Raw genomic sequence first — 13,972 nt, 5'->3', positions numbered from 1 at the left:
ATCCAAATCAGGAGAGAAAGAGAACTGAGGGAACTTTCATCTAATTCCTGGTGTTGCTTCTCTGATCGTCTCTGGGTTTGAACTTTGACTCTTCCATTAAGCTGTCTGTTTTTTTCACCAGCCCACGCTTCATCCGCACCCTGATATTCAGTTCTGGTGGCGTTTCACTGTGGGGCACCAGTGGGTGATTTATTATTCTCACTAACCTCTTCCACCTCATTGGTGTTCTCTTGCTTGAGGTGTGAGGAGAGGCAGGGGACCCCGGCACTTGTGGCACAAGTGGCACAAGTGGCAGGCAGCTGGGTCAACAGCCACAGGGCGAGTCACAGAGCTCCAAAGGTTTGGCCAACTGAGTTGTCAATTGTTGAATGAAGGGCAGAGAATAGAACTCAGCACTCATGATTCTGCTGGATGGTCTGAAGCACCTGCTAGGTGGTGAGGATGGTGGTGATGATGGTGATGGTGATGGTGGTGATGATGATGATGGTGGTGATGGTGATGATGGTGGTGATGGTGATGATGGTGATGATGGTGGTGAGGATGGTGATGGTGATGGTGATGATGATGATGGTGATGATAATGATGATATGATATTGATGATTATGATGTCATGAGGTTTATGATGACAATAATTATGATGGAGAAAATAATCTTGCTGACCACAGCATAAGCCCTGAAAACTATTCTGTCATTGTTTAGCTTCTAATTATACTGGTGCCCAGTTTGTGCTAAGTGCTGGAAATGCCATGCTAAATAATTCATGTCCTACCGTGTGTCGTCAAAAATAACACCTAACCAGAAAATAAGCCCTAGCATGGTTTTTCAGGATGACGTCTCCTGAACATAAGCCCTAATGCGTCTTTTGGAGCAAAACTTAATATAAGGCCTGGTCTTATTTTCGGGGAAACATGGTAGTTCTCAGGAAGCTTGTACTTTACTGGGAGGTGGGGGACAAGCATTTCAAGCACATATTTAAGAGAGGGTCTTAGGGTGTCTCGGAGAGAAGCCCCAAACCAAGCACAGAGGAAGGAGGGAGTGGCAGGAACGCTTCCCAGGAGAGGGAAAGTCTGAGCGAAGGGCTGAGGACCATGCAGGCACGTGACTACAGGTGGAGTCCAGGTACAAAGAGGAGGCGTGATTCTTCACTGAAATCACCAGCCCTGTGATGCCAGCGAGGACGGGGTTTTCGTGCGCAGTGGGGTGAGGGCGGGGTGGCAGAGAGCTGCCAGCTTGCACCCATCACCTTGGGGCTCATCCTGAACACGTCGTGGGAGCCGTTGCCATGGAAAGTTTTGTTTGTTTGCTTGTTTGATTTGGTTTGGTCTGCTTTACCATTTTAACCACTTTTAAGAGTACAATTCAGTGGCATTATGTACATTCACATTGTTATGCGACCACTAATCATTTCCAGAATGTTTTTATCATTCCAAACAGAAACTCTGTACCGATTAAACAGAACTCCCCATCTCCCTTTCCCCCAGCCCCTGGGAACCTCTGGTCTACATTCCGTCTCTATGAATTTGCCCATTCTAGGTACCTCGTGTAAGTGGAATCATACAAGACGCGTCCTTTGGTGGCTGGCTTATTGCACTTCGCATAATGTCTTCAGGGTTTATCCATGATCCACGTTATAGCTTTTATCAGAACTTCATTCGGTTTCTAGGCTGAATAGTTTTCCGTTGTATGTATATACCGTATTTGTTGATTTCATCTGTGGTGGGCGTGGGGGTTGGGTCCACCTTTGGCAACCGTGAATCGTGCTGCAGTGAACATTGCTGTGGCATCGAAGTGTTTTTAAGCAGGTGGGAAACTTGCTTCTCTTTAGGAAGACTTCTCTTAAAACTGGGTGGAAGATGGAGTTAAAAGGGACAACTCTGGAGGTGGAGGAAGCCATGAGGAGATTGTTAGGTACCACAATTTAAGGAAAGGGGGAGAGCCATTGAGACCAGCCCCGTGGACCTGCTAGCAGCTCTGAGGCCATGTAACCACCCCAGCTTTGTCCAGCCGTCCTGGGGTCCAAACCCTTGATCATAAGGAGGGTAGGAGGGGCATTGTTTGGGCCGCGCTGATCAGCATCGTCACCATCCCTGACCGGAAGCAGGACCACCTGCCACTCCATCTGTCTCCTGCAGCACAGGAGCCTTCTAATGTTCTAGAAGAGTCCGTGCTCTACCCTGCCTCGTACAGGCAGTTTCTCTGCATAAAACGCTTTTCTCCCATCATCCTCTTTGTCTGCCCTATCCATCTTTCCAGGGAGTCCTTTTAGCTTCCCAGCCTTGAATCAGACCCCTCTTTATGGCTTGTACTGCCTGCCCTTCTCTGTACAGCACTTGTCATGGTTTCCCATCAACGACTAATCATTCCCTCTGCCAAGTCTGTCTCCCTCCCATGACTGTAACCTCCAGGAGAGCAGGGGCCCTGTGTGTCTCTCACGGGGCCCCCAAACACCCAACACAGCTATCTCAGGATAAATGCTCCAAAATTAACATCCGGGCAGGGAGGGGATGAGTAGATGCACTGGGGAATCCACAGACTAGTCCACTTCCCTCCCTCCGACCCCTTTCTGTGTTTCTTGTCCTTTGACTCAGGTTTTCTTCAATCTGTCCCTCTGTAGGGGGTCCATCTTAGTGGCAGGAGGTCGAGCCGAAACATTCTTCAATTCCTGGTATTGAAAACAGACCTTCCTGACTTTTAGTTGATTCTGGATTGATTTCCTCAGGGCCCCCTTAGAAACCAGACACTCAGTGGGACCCAGAAGATACCCAGAATACCTTCTAGTAGGCCCAGAAGGCAGAATTTGTTCTTTAAAAATTCTGGAGGGGTTAGGTGTTTGGGGAATTTCAAAAGCGAATCTGTTCAAACAAATGGTAGTGTATTTAAAAATAAACTCGCCATCTGTTTTACTCATTTAGGAGTGGCTTTTACAACTGCTCCCAGGCGTCTTTGGGACGCATGTGAAATTATTTGGCATCAAGAGAGCAAAAATACTTCAGCGTATTAGCAGTTCTTAGACGTGTATTTACCAGGAGATACTTGAGGAATGAATATGAGTTGGTGATACATTCTTGGATGAAATCTTGTCTTTCTGCAAATCTTGGGGCCAAAATTGTTGGGATGGCAGGTGAGACATACTCCTGTGATAATCGATAAGTTATATTCATTTGCTTAGCATGTTTGGGGTCACAAAGCACTTTCAGTGTATTATTTCAGAGAGTCCTCACATTGATTCACAACAAGCATTTTGTGTTTTTTGTTTGGTTGGTTTTTATGTCTAATCTATAGATCAGAAATCCAAGGCTCAGGATGTTTTGTGACCGACTAAAGAATACAGCAAGGAAGGAACTGCATTAGGGACTAGAACCAAAAGCCAAATCTTCTGTTTTCCCATTCCATGAGGCTGCTTCTCCAGGAACGGGGGACTTTTTCGGTATCTGAGTGTGTGAGGGAGAGAGCCCAGGCCCACACCTGCAGGAAGATCCTAGCCTGGGGCAAAACCCTTCATCCTTGCATTCTTCATGAATAAAACAGGCGTGATTCGTTCTATCTCCCAAGGCCTTAAGGAGTTGTCATGACATAAGGTTTGTCAAGTGTCCTGCACACCATAGAATGAAGAAATCCAAGTCGCCCCCCTTCCATGCCAAGCAAAGGCAGCAGAACAAAAGCAGGTCTGGGGACATTCCACCAGCCCTGGGCCCCAGGTTGCAGTAGGAAGAGGGGTGACGCGTTGCAAACACGCGTTCTGTGGCTCCGATACCCTGGCCAGTTCTAGGAGAAGACAGAGTAGGTCATGTCCTTGATGGCATGATTCCCAGGACCCAGAATGGATTTCCACTGCCTCAATTCTGCATTCCTCGGAGGAAACGCCAGGACTCATGAATTGGCCTCAAACTGAATTTTCCTGTCTCATTTCCTACACAAACCCTACACCCCAGGCTCCCTGACGATCACCATTCCTAGAAATTTCCATGCTCTCCTCTACATCTTTCCATCACTCTTCTGTGGTCAGCATGAACAGTTCTCTACCTGGAAAGCCACTCCCTTCTTCAGGGCTCAGCTGAAACAGAGCCTCAAAACCCTTCTCTACCTCTTCAAACAGAAAGAATCTCACCTTAGTGAAAGCGTTTCTATTTAGCAATTTTCAGGAATTCTGCCTTGTCTTACATACTCGTTATTTTTCTAACATGTCTTATTCCGATTGTACTCTGCCTGGGCACTTGGCTGAGAGCATGAGTGTATCCTCTTAGTACTTCCTGAGCACGTAGCACAGCAACCGGTCCAAAGAGGGCACTGAGACCACGCTGAGCTCCATTAAACTGGTGGGAGGGAAGTGGTGGTCTGAGCCCAGAGCACAGTTTTCTCCTGTTTCCGCACGTGTCTCATAGGGGAGCACTCTACCTTATGCTTCTCAATCAACATTGACCTAGCAATTCCCGGGCTTTGATTCTTCCATATATACATTTAGAATAAGTGTGTTCATATTTTTAATATTTCTGGTGGAAATTTGATTGTAGTTTCACAGATTTTTTTTCAATTAATTTCAGAAAAAAAATCTATGTTTTTTTTTTATTATTTATTGGGGTGACAATCTATGTTTTTATGATGTTAAATCTTGCATCCATGAAGCAACTTCATGCCATAACCACAAACATAGTATTTTTGTCTCCTTAGATCTTTCTGTAGAGTTTTGAACATTCTCCGTCAAAATTGTGTGAAATCATTGGAGGCAAATGAGTGTGACTGCTGTTGTGGACGGTGTCTTATTTTCTATTGTGCTTCCTGGTTGCTAAATACTAGCACAGGGGGAATATATCAGATCAACAATTTCCTGAGCTTTCTTACCACTTGGAATATTTTGTGGGTCCTGTTGAATTTTCTATGAAATTATCTCATTATCTGCAAATAATGGCAGGTTGACTTCTATACCCATTGGAGGAAGATGTTCAACTCTTCCAATAAAGAGACCCAGCACTAAAGCAGTTTCAGTAATAAATGTTCCTTTTTTCCACCCTCTTTCTCATAACATTTTCCAAGGTGAGGAGTCTAGGGGGTCTCATAATTTCTCAGGGCCCACATTCCTTCCAGGTGTTTCTCTGCCATCCTAGGGCCTTATCTTCATCTGCAGGGCTGAGTCTGGGCTGCTGGGGGCTCCAGATAGCAGGGAGGGGACAGAACGAGAGGAGGGCCGGCCCTGCTGACTTAGGACGGAGGAAGCCATGCTCCTTCGGCAGAGGTCCTGGTGACGTAGAGACCTACGCTGGATTCACTTCCTTCTTTCTCCTTCGTCATGATCGTTCTTGTTTGTGTTTTTTTCTGTCACATTAATCTTACTACTTAAACTATGTTTTGCTTTTGAAATCTCTATGCCTATATTTTTTTTTAAAAAAACTATTTCATTCACATCTTCCCTTAATCATCATCTTTTCCTCTCTTCTTGACAATGACGATCGGTTTTCCTTTCAGCTTCTTGAGTTGAACGCCAACCTCATCACTTTTCATCTTTTGTCTTCCGGTCAATGGGTTTCAAGCAGTAGATTTTCCCCTCACTATTGATTGTTATTCAGCTATGCCCCGGAAGTTTTGACAAGTAGCAATATGTCATGTGTTTTTAAGTGTTTTATTATTTCTGGCATTATTTCCTTCCTCTTGTTCTTCTTCTGTTTTTTTTTTTTTGTTTTTTTGTTTTTTTTTACAGTGAAAACATTTTATATTTAGAATTAGCCAGCTGGACTCAGTGTAGATGACCCCAATTTTGTTGGCAATATCCCAAGCATCCTGGTCAGCAGCCAGTCGGACATAAGCCTTCTCTCTCCATCCGGCCTGATCTGGGGCTGACCTTGGCCTTCTCCGTGTCATATTGCTTCTTCACAGCCTATTTGATCCAGTCAAGGCTTGTTGGCCTGGACGTCCACAGGGAACACTAGTGTGTGGTTGTCTTCTGTCTTCTTCATGGCTGACTTGGTAGTCAGGGGGACTGGATGATGGCACAGTGGTCAAGCTTCTTCCTCCAGGGGGCACTCTTCTGAGGATATTAGGCTGCCTCCGGAGCTACAGGGTCTTGGGCCTTCAGAACGTGGGTGACATGCAGATCTGTGTGTGTGTGTGTGTGTGTGTGTGTGTGTGTGTGGCTGTGGACCGCTTTCAGCACTGCTTTCTTTGCCTTCAGTTCTTTGGCTTTGGCTTTGGCTTTGGGAGGGACAGGGGCTTCCTTCTTCGTGTTCAGCGCCATCTTCCTATTTTCTTATTAATTCAAAGATATTGTCATCTTTTTTTTAGCTGTTTGATCCATAGACTCATTTGCAAAATGATTTCCAACTGCATTATTATCATAAAGCATGAATTGGAGGATGCCGACTCTTGAAATGTGTTAGGGCTTCTTCTCGGACCTAACGTATTCATTTGTTGGCAGAGAAGTTATGTAGTGTTATTAAAATCTATCTGCCTATCTGTGTATTTATCTTTGCTTAATCCATCAGTTTCTGAGAGCTGTGTTAAAATCTCCAAATAAAATTATTGGTTTATTTGTTTGTCCCTATAATATTTCCTTAATATATTTTGAAACTTATGTTAGGTTAATTTAAGTTCAGTCACATCTTCTTAATGTATTGTTCCTTTTGTAACATCTCTCTTTGCCCTCAGGTAAATTTATTTTCACCCAAATTCCATTTTGCCTCAAAACTTTGCAGGTTATTCTTTTGTTCATTTTTGCACAAAAACATTTCCACCCTTTTATTTTCAAACTCTATTCTTTTTATTTTAACGCTGTGTCAAGTAGACAATATCATGTGGGAATTTTGGAACTTCACCCTCTTCCCAGTAACCAATGTGCTCTTTTAAACATATAAATGAGATGATATCACTCCCCTACTTCAACCCCGCCAGTGGTTTCCCATTTCTCCTAGAAGAGACCCTCGGCTCCTTCCCTTCCCAAGCAGTGCCCTGCAGGACCTGCCCTGCCTCCCTCCAGACAGCCTTCTCTTCCTCCTACCCTCAGCCCCAGCCTTCAGACCCCTCCACATGCAGTCTTGCTCCTGCCTGCAGGAGTCACCTCACTGTCCCCACACCTCCAGTATTCTTCCTACATCTTTGCATGGCTGTTTCCTTCTCTTCTTTCAGACCTCAGTTCAACTGCCTCGCCTGGGAGGCCTTTGGTAAGCATCCAATTAAAGGGCCCCCCTACCGGTCATTCTCCAATCCAGTAGTCTGTGCCCCTTTCTGTGCTGCATGCACCGCCGTTGGAAATGTCCTTGTTTATTTATGCTATCAAGTTGTGTGACAGCAGAGGCCTCAAGTGGTTCTCACTGCTACCACCCCAGCACCTAGAGCAGTGTCTGCTATTGAATGGGTGTCCAAAAACCATCTGTAGAAAGAAATTCTCAGAAGAGCAGACTGCAGTGGTACCACAAGCACTGTGGGGAAGGAAGTGTCATAATTGCTATGAAGTTGTTCTGTCTCCATCCCTTGCATCCACCTTCAAGCGTAATAAGATGCCCACACAACCCATCCAATCTGGTTTCCTTCTTGCATCGCAACAAGTTGAGCTGCTAACCAGCGGGGTCCCTCTTGGTGTTCCATGCTTCCATCTCTCTCCAGTTGCAAGTTTATTTGAAAATTCGAAACCCACAGAAGCTTCTGAATGAACCCCCACCCCCTACCCCCAGCTTACTCAGGAAGCTTTTCCTACATTCCAGGGGTTAAATATTTATTAGGTTTATTTTAATCAGGAATAAATACATGATTTAACAAAATGTAATGCTTCCCACTTAGAAATCCCTCCAAGTTCTCCCCACACATTCCGACCACATTAGTCACAACGGAAAACAACACGGGACACACTGTACAAACATCTGGAGTGTGCGAGGTCACCCTGCCTTACGGCGGAAGTCAATGCCACAGTGTTACATTCGTGTCCCATACATTGGCTGGTCCCTTAGAAGCAGCCTTTGGGGATTGCTGAGGAAACCACAGATGTCTTCTTGTATAAACACAGTGGATCTGGTGATACAGAAAGTCCTGTAAATGCATAGACACGTACCGCAAGCACAGTGATGTCAGAGCTGCAGAATGCGCCTGGAGAACAGACAGACTCGTCTATCGGGCAGCGAGACATACCACAAGCACCTTCCTCCCCCGGAATCCCTTTGCTACAGGGGAAAATGAGTCACGGCTTCAGCTGCCGCCCCTTCCTAACAGAACCCAGATGGGATGGGCAGCCTGGAGATAAATGCTTCTCCTTCTCTAGGTCTTTACCATGCTTCTCTCTCATCCCTTAAAATTACGTTAAGATGCAAATAAGCCACTCTGCCTCCCATCTTTCCTGGAGCTCAGCGCTTTTATTGACACGGATGCCAGACCCTTCTTAGAATAAAACACTGGATGAATTAATTCTTTAGAACTTATCAACTTCCTGTTTTCAAAAAAAAATCTGACCAGTCTGACCTTCACCGTCCAGGCAACCTTTCTACTCTGAAGGTACAGCTGAAATATGAGCCCCTGGGTCACCCTTACCTGACCCAGTCCCACCTGGAGCCATGAGCCGATTTCTGCTTTTACACCCCACTTTCACAATATTCATTGACATATTTTTCTCCCTGTCTGTATTGTGAGCATCTCTGCTGGGGCCTGGGGCTTGTTCATTTGTTTTCTATTCGCCACCCCCACCAGACACCTTACACAGGATTTAACACAGTTCTCCTTTGGGCAATCAGGAATGAATAGTTGATGCTTTAATACAGGTGAGAACCCTCGCATGCTGCAGAAGCTCTTTCTGTGCTGCAAAGCTGTGGCTGGGGACGCGGTGAAAGCTTGCCCAGTTCCAGGCCCATCCCGGTGCTTCCCTGCCAGCAGCTACCCCTGTCCTTTGCCTGCCGCCTGCAGGAGTAGGGAGACCATCTGACTTCTGCATGTGTGGCGTTGGGACCGGCAGGGCAAAGAGATCTCCTGATTCAGGGCTGATTGGGAGGGTTAAAGTTTAGTGTCACTGAGTTCCCTGAAAAAGAGAGCTGATGCATACCAGAGGTCTATTTGTGGATTAGTTTAAAAAGTTCCACGCAGGGGACCAATTTGCAAGCCCAGACCTTCTGCCAGGACACAGATTTTGGCTCATCTTCTCAGGCTTTTCTCAGAAATTTTCTCCAGTGAATGCAGGGTGCAGCCGTCTGGATGGTTTGGGAAGATGGCCTTGTGCATTTTCTAGTGAGAGAGCGTCCATCTTTCCCACAAACCCGACGAGCTCACACATAATGTCCTGAGCGTTGCCTGATCACATCACCAGTCAATATTTTGTGATGCCCCAGAACAGACACCAGGGAGTTCCCTTTGTCATTATGAGATAGAGAAGATGCGAGTTCAAGTCTCACGTGGTTTCTCTTGGCTTCTGGAAGACATGAGCCTCCCCAAGGACCAGGGAACCACACTTCTGCGAGATCCTGGGTCACAGTTCGAACCTCTGCTCCTTTGGCACGCGCACATGGCGGCTGCTTTCAGGCTAGTCCTCATAGTACTGCGGCGACGAGAAGAGCGTGCTTTTTCTCTTGCTTCCACTGTACATCAAGGACATGCTTTTCTTTTTTCGGTCCAAGGGGGTGCTGTCATCACCGGTCAGAGACAAGTAGGAGGCGATGCTTTCCCGGAGGCCATAGCTGAAAAGGGACTCATCCACGCCGAGTGGGTTTCCTGCTCCCTGGGGGTCCTCCTGGAGTCTGCGAGTGGGAAGAAAGAGGGCAGAGAAAGGAGAGAAAGAGAGGGGCATAGAGGGATGGAGGACAGGAGAATGAGAAAAAGAAGAGAAAAAAGAGCCTGGTTAGTACTTCTCTAACTTATTGTTCTAATTCTGCTTCTTACATTTGTGACTGTGTGATCTTAGATAAATCACTTAACCTCTCAGAAGCACCATTTCCTTGGATGGCTAAAATGTCTAACTGCAAATTTTCATGGCTACTTCGTTATGATATTTACAAGGAAGGGCAGTCATATTCATCTCCTAGGCAATTCTGATCTCTGATTTTCTTTGAATTTGACAATGGGATGTCTGGATCAGTATTTAATGAATAAGATAACCCATCAATCCCCAACTACAGATACAATAGCTGACACTCAAATAGAACAAATCAGTGAAATGCATTTTCCCTTACAAAAAATGAAGTCACCTTATGATTTTGCTGATATGTTTACACTTTCTGAGTTTCATATCATATTAAATTTATGCAAGATTTATTTGTGTGTTACTCTCTAGGATCCTAACAATTCGAAAAAGCAAGGTGGCATCTTTCAGCTAGAAAATACTCTGCTAACACTGAATGGGAACTCAGTAAATGTTTGTAGAACTGGGGCGACTGGGGGTCTTGTCAGGGAGTTGCTAAGGCCATGCCTCCCACCGCGTGAGGCCTAATGCTGGGTCTGCCTCCCAAGGGCAGCGGGATTCTGTGGGTTTATATCTGCTCAGCGTGCCCGCCATTAGGTTTCAGCAGGGCCAACTGTCACGGGCCAAGGTTTCCATATGCCAGGTTCACACACTGGTTTGGGGATCACGTGTATGTGCAGGGCACACATACATATGCAGACACAGACACACACACTGACACACACACAGACACCTCACCTGGACATCCTCTTCCAGTCGAAGGTCTTTTGGCGCAAGGTGACAGGTGAGTCGGAGGCCCTCACTGCCGGGGCGGCCGTGCTCTGAGTGAGGCAGGGTGTGGTCAGCACACAGCAGAGGCCATCAGCCACCTCTGAGGAGGGAAGCGGACAGCTGGTCAGTGACTGTGAGAAGCCACAGCCAGCCTGGAGTGCGGGGCCACCCAGTATATCCACCCAGTATATCCACCCAGTATATCTCCCTGCTTGTCCCCAAGGGGATACTGAGGCCAAGATTTGAAGGGGGTGTGGCAGGGCTGAGGGTCGTGTGCCCTGAGTACACACTGTGCTGATGTGGGTGCAGGCAGGGTGAGGTGTAGGGTCCGGAATCCACCTAACCTGGGTTTGGATTTCAGCGTTGCCCCTGTAGTGAATGACTTTGCACCTCTCCGAGCCTCTCTGAGTTTCCTCAGCTGTCAAGTGAGGGGAATTGAGCTCATAAGGGAGAACAGCCGGCAGAGTGCTCGCGTAAGGCCCCAGTGGTTCCACACCAAGGCACAGGGCCATCCACTTTGGGGGAAGAACCTCCTGTGTGTAAGAGGGTTCTTTGTACTGTGCTGATTTCCCCAAAGCACAGAGCAGCGTCTAATACAGCACAGTGTAAAAGCTAGATGCATTTGCAGGAAGAAAGGAAGAAAAAAGAAACAATGGAAAAAGACAGAGAAGGAAGGGAGAGAGGAAAAAGGAGGAAGGAAGAATGGAAGGAAGGGAGACAAGAAGGAAGGAAGGAAGGAAAAGAGAGAGAGAGAGAGAGAGAGAGAAGGAGGGGAGGAAGTAAAGACAGGACACAAAGGATAAAAGGCAGGAAAAGAAGGAGGAGAAAAACAAAGACTTTAAGGCAAAAGAGAGAAAGTAGGAGAAAAAAGAAACTGAAAAAGAAATCTCTTTTCTTTACCCTAGATACTAATCACCAAAAGAATGAAAATTAACTAAATCCGTTTCTTTTCCGCTCAGCTGCTATGAAGTATCTGAGCTGCCAGGGTCCCTCTTCTTTCCGAGAGCATTAAGACCTAGCCTCCATGCCTTTGGAGCCTTCTCCTAGCCCACGTCACCGTGAGAAGGGTTGGTTCTGGCTGTGCTCATTCTGATAGATTGAGGAAATTCTGCGAGGGCTTCTTGAGCTTGAAGACCTCAGTGTTTCTCAGTCACAGGGGTTGATGGAATGGCCGAGGATATAAGACGCCACTGGCCTCCAGTAAGACCGGGCCACCCCTAGTCGGAGCGCACCCTTTACTAGGTTTTAGGAAGCACTTTACACCAACGGCAGTCTCTGCCTCCCACCTGATTTATGAGCTCTGGAGTGTCCTTGCCAAAGAACAAAAGGAAACTGTAGCTGACAAAGCAAACCCAGGCTATCAGAGGGTGGCCGTGAATAATGCCTTGTTTCGCAGTGTTCAGTCTGCCTTTCACCATGAACCTGAATGTCCACCCACACTGGCCCACACTGAGAACTGTGAGATTGGACCCTGAGGTTAGAGGGAGTTTAATTGGATGTGAGTCTGAAATAATTACCTGTCATGGTTGGCAATTGAAAGGGCCTCTCAGGTTAGGAGGTGAGGGAGACCAAGTCCGACACAAAAATGAAAGAAATCAGTGTCCGTAGACAGCTCGGGTGGAGGACTTTGTGACAGTCCTTCCTTAGAAAGGTTACTACTTAGGATGAAGAGAAAAGTTTGGCAAAGAGGAAAAGAACTAATACTTCTGAGCACGTGCTGAGCTAGCCTGTCACATTGCACCTGAGCGAGGCCCCCATTATCAAGCAGTCAGCACTGTTATACCCATTTTGGAAATTAGGAAACTGAGCGTCCTGGGGTCAAGTCAGGTGTTCAAGGTCACAGAAATGTGACCCAAACCTGTCTCATGGACTCCCCACCAGCCACTAGTTTCAAAAGCAAATCATTGCCTCCAAAGCCGGACACAGTTGGCTAATTCTCTCCAATTTCTAGAATTCTCTAGAACACTCATTCCTCACACACCCTTCAATTCCAACTCTCCATTCACAGATCCCATGTTCCCATCCCTTTATTTTCCTGGCCGTATTTTAGAACATATTTGTGTCCCACTGTCTCTCTTCTCTTAGTCGCTGCTGTGCGTGAAATACTTGCTGTGCCAGACGTTTCACACGTATAATTTTTGGGGGGGGCGGGGTTCTGTGGAGGTTCCTAACAACAATCCTATAAGACACATTTTAATCCCCATTTCATAGATGAAGAAACCGAGGCTTTGAGATGTTAGGGAATTTGCCCAAGGGCACCAGCATAATAAATATAAGCAAAACTGTGAAGCACAGATGTCCGTTGAGACCCTTTAGCGCATGCTTTCTCTGATTCTGTGCCTTGAGGAAGAGTCTGGTGGGAGGTAAAATTGGCCACATTGTTTCTACTTTGGGGTCCCCTGGGGCGCAGGGAGCATTTCAGGGTTTAAGATGCCGTGAACGGGTGACTGCGACCCAGTTACTGACGCCATGGCCGGGAACAGCCTTGGGGTCCTCCCTGGGTGGCATCTTTTTTGTGTTTGTTTTTATCTATGCAAAACTTCTGGTCTCCACACTTCTCGTATGATTGTTATTAAAAGCCAAATACCATAGCCAGCGTACTCATCATCAGCAAAAGCTGACTGTTTCCAGGACTCCCTTCCTCTTTCATTTTTAGCCAAGCGGCGGGCTTTTCGGGTATCGCAGAAGTAGTACTTGTTATCATTTGTTTTGTATCTGCCATATGCCAGGCTGTGTCGCACACATTATGTGAAGGATCATGTTTGACAATCGGTAACAACCACCGCCCGGGGCTGCTTGCGTCCACCTTCCCTGAGTGGGGCACTGAGTCCAGGAGAGGTGGGGGTTTTGTGCAAGGTCTCATGTCTCCCACGTGGCCATTCCTCCTGCACAGCCTGCATTTGTCACAGGCCAGGTGTGGTAACCCAGGCCCTTTGGACTCCTCCTTTCTCCTTGACATACCCTTTCAAGACCCCACACCCTACAGAACGTTAGCAAAGATCCTCAGGGACGTAAGGTCAGACCTCCTGAACCTGCAAGGGGCAAGATGCTAACAAAGTGGTAATCTCCTTCTCTTTCTCCCTCCTGTATGCGGGGGCGGGAGTGGGAAGGAGGCGCCGGCTGAGGACAGTGGCAAATGTTTAGTAGGAGGCACATTTATGTGTCAGGCAGTCTCCCCAGCACTTCCATGCACTAACTCTGTGAATTCTCACTCCATCCCCAAGGTAGGGACCTTTAGCATCTTCACTACACAGAGAAGAAAAGGAGGCACACAGTTGAACAATGAGCCCAAAGCTGCCCAAAACGTCTGGGATATGAACACAGTCGTTCCAGAGCCAACTT

General features: G+C 46.8%; 2 protein-coding genes across 8 annotated transcripts in view; one reads left to right on the top strand and one right to left on the bottom strand.

Moving 5' to 3' along the window:
• Positions 1-13,972, top strand: part of TG (thyroglobulin) — a gene marked incomplete at its 5' end in the record, with an annotated part of 218,933 nt that overhangs the window by 129,532 nt on the left and 75,429 nt on the right. The gene's annotated exons all lie outside the window — the stretch shown is intronic.
• SLA (Src like adaptor) overlaps positions 7,692-13,972 on the bottom strand; it is a 57,610-nt gene continuing 51,329 nt past the window's right edge. For all 7 annotated transcript variants that reach the window (XM_081071193.1, XM_081071192.1, XM_081071191.1 and 4 more), the window contains 2 exons: positions 10,598-10,730; positions 7,692-9,698 (listed from right to left, as the gene is read on the bottom strand). In XM_081071193.1, the coding sequence (XP_080927319.1) occupies positions 9,485-9,698; positions 10,598-10,730 (347 nt within the window). In that variant the 3' untranslated portion in view covers positions 7,692-9,484. The remainder of the gene's footprint in view (positions 9,699-10,597; positions 10,731-13,972) is intronic.

This window comes from Rhinolophus hipposideros, assembly GCF_964194185.1.
Source record: "Rhinolophus hipposideros genome assembly, chromosome: 13".
Taxonomy (NCBI): Eukaryota; Metazoa; Chordata; class Mammalia; order Chiroptera; family Rhinolophidae; genus Rhinolophus; species Rhinolophus hipposideros.
This window is presented reverse-complemented; position numbering and strand designations above follow the sequence as displayed.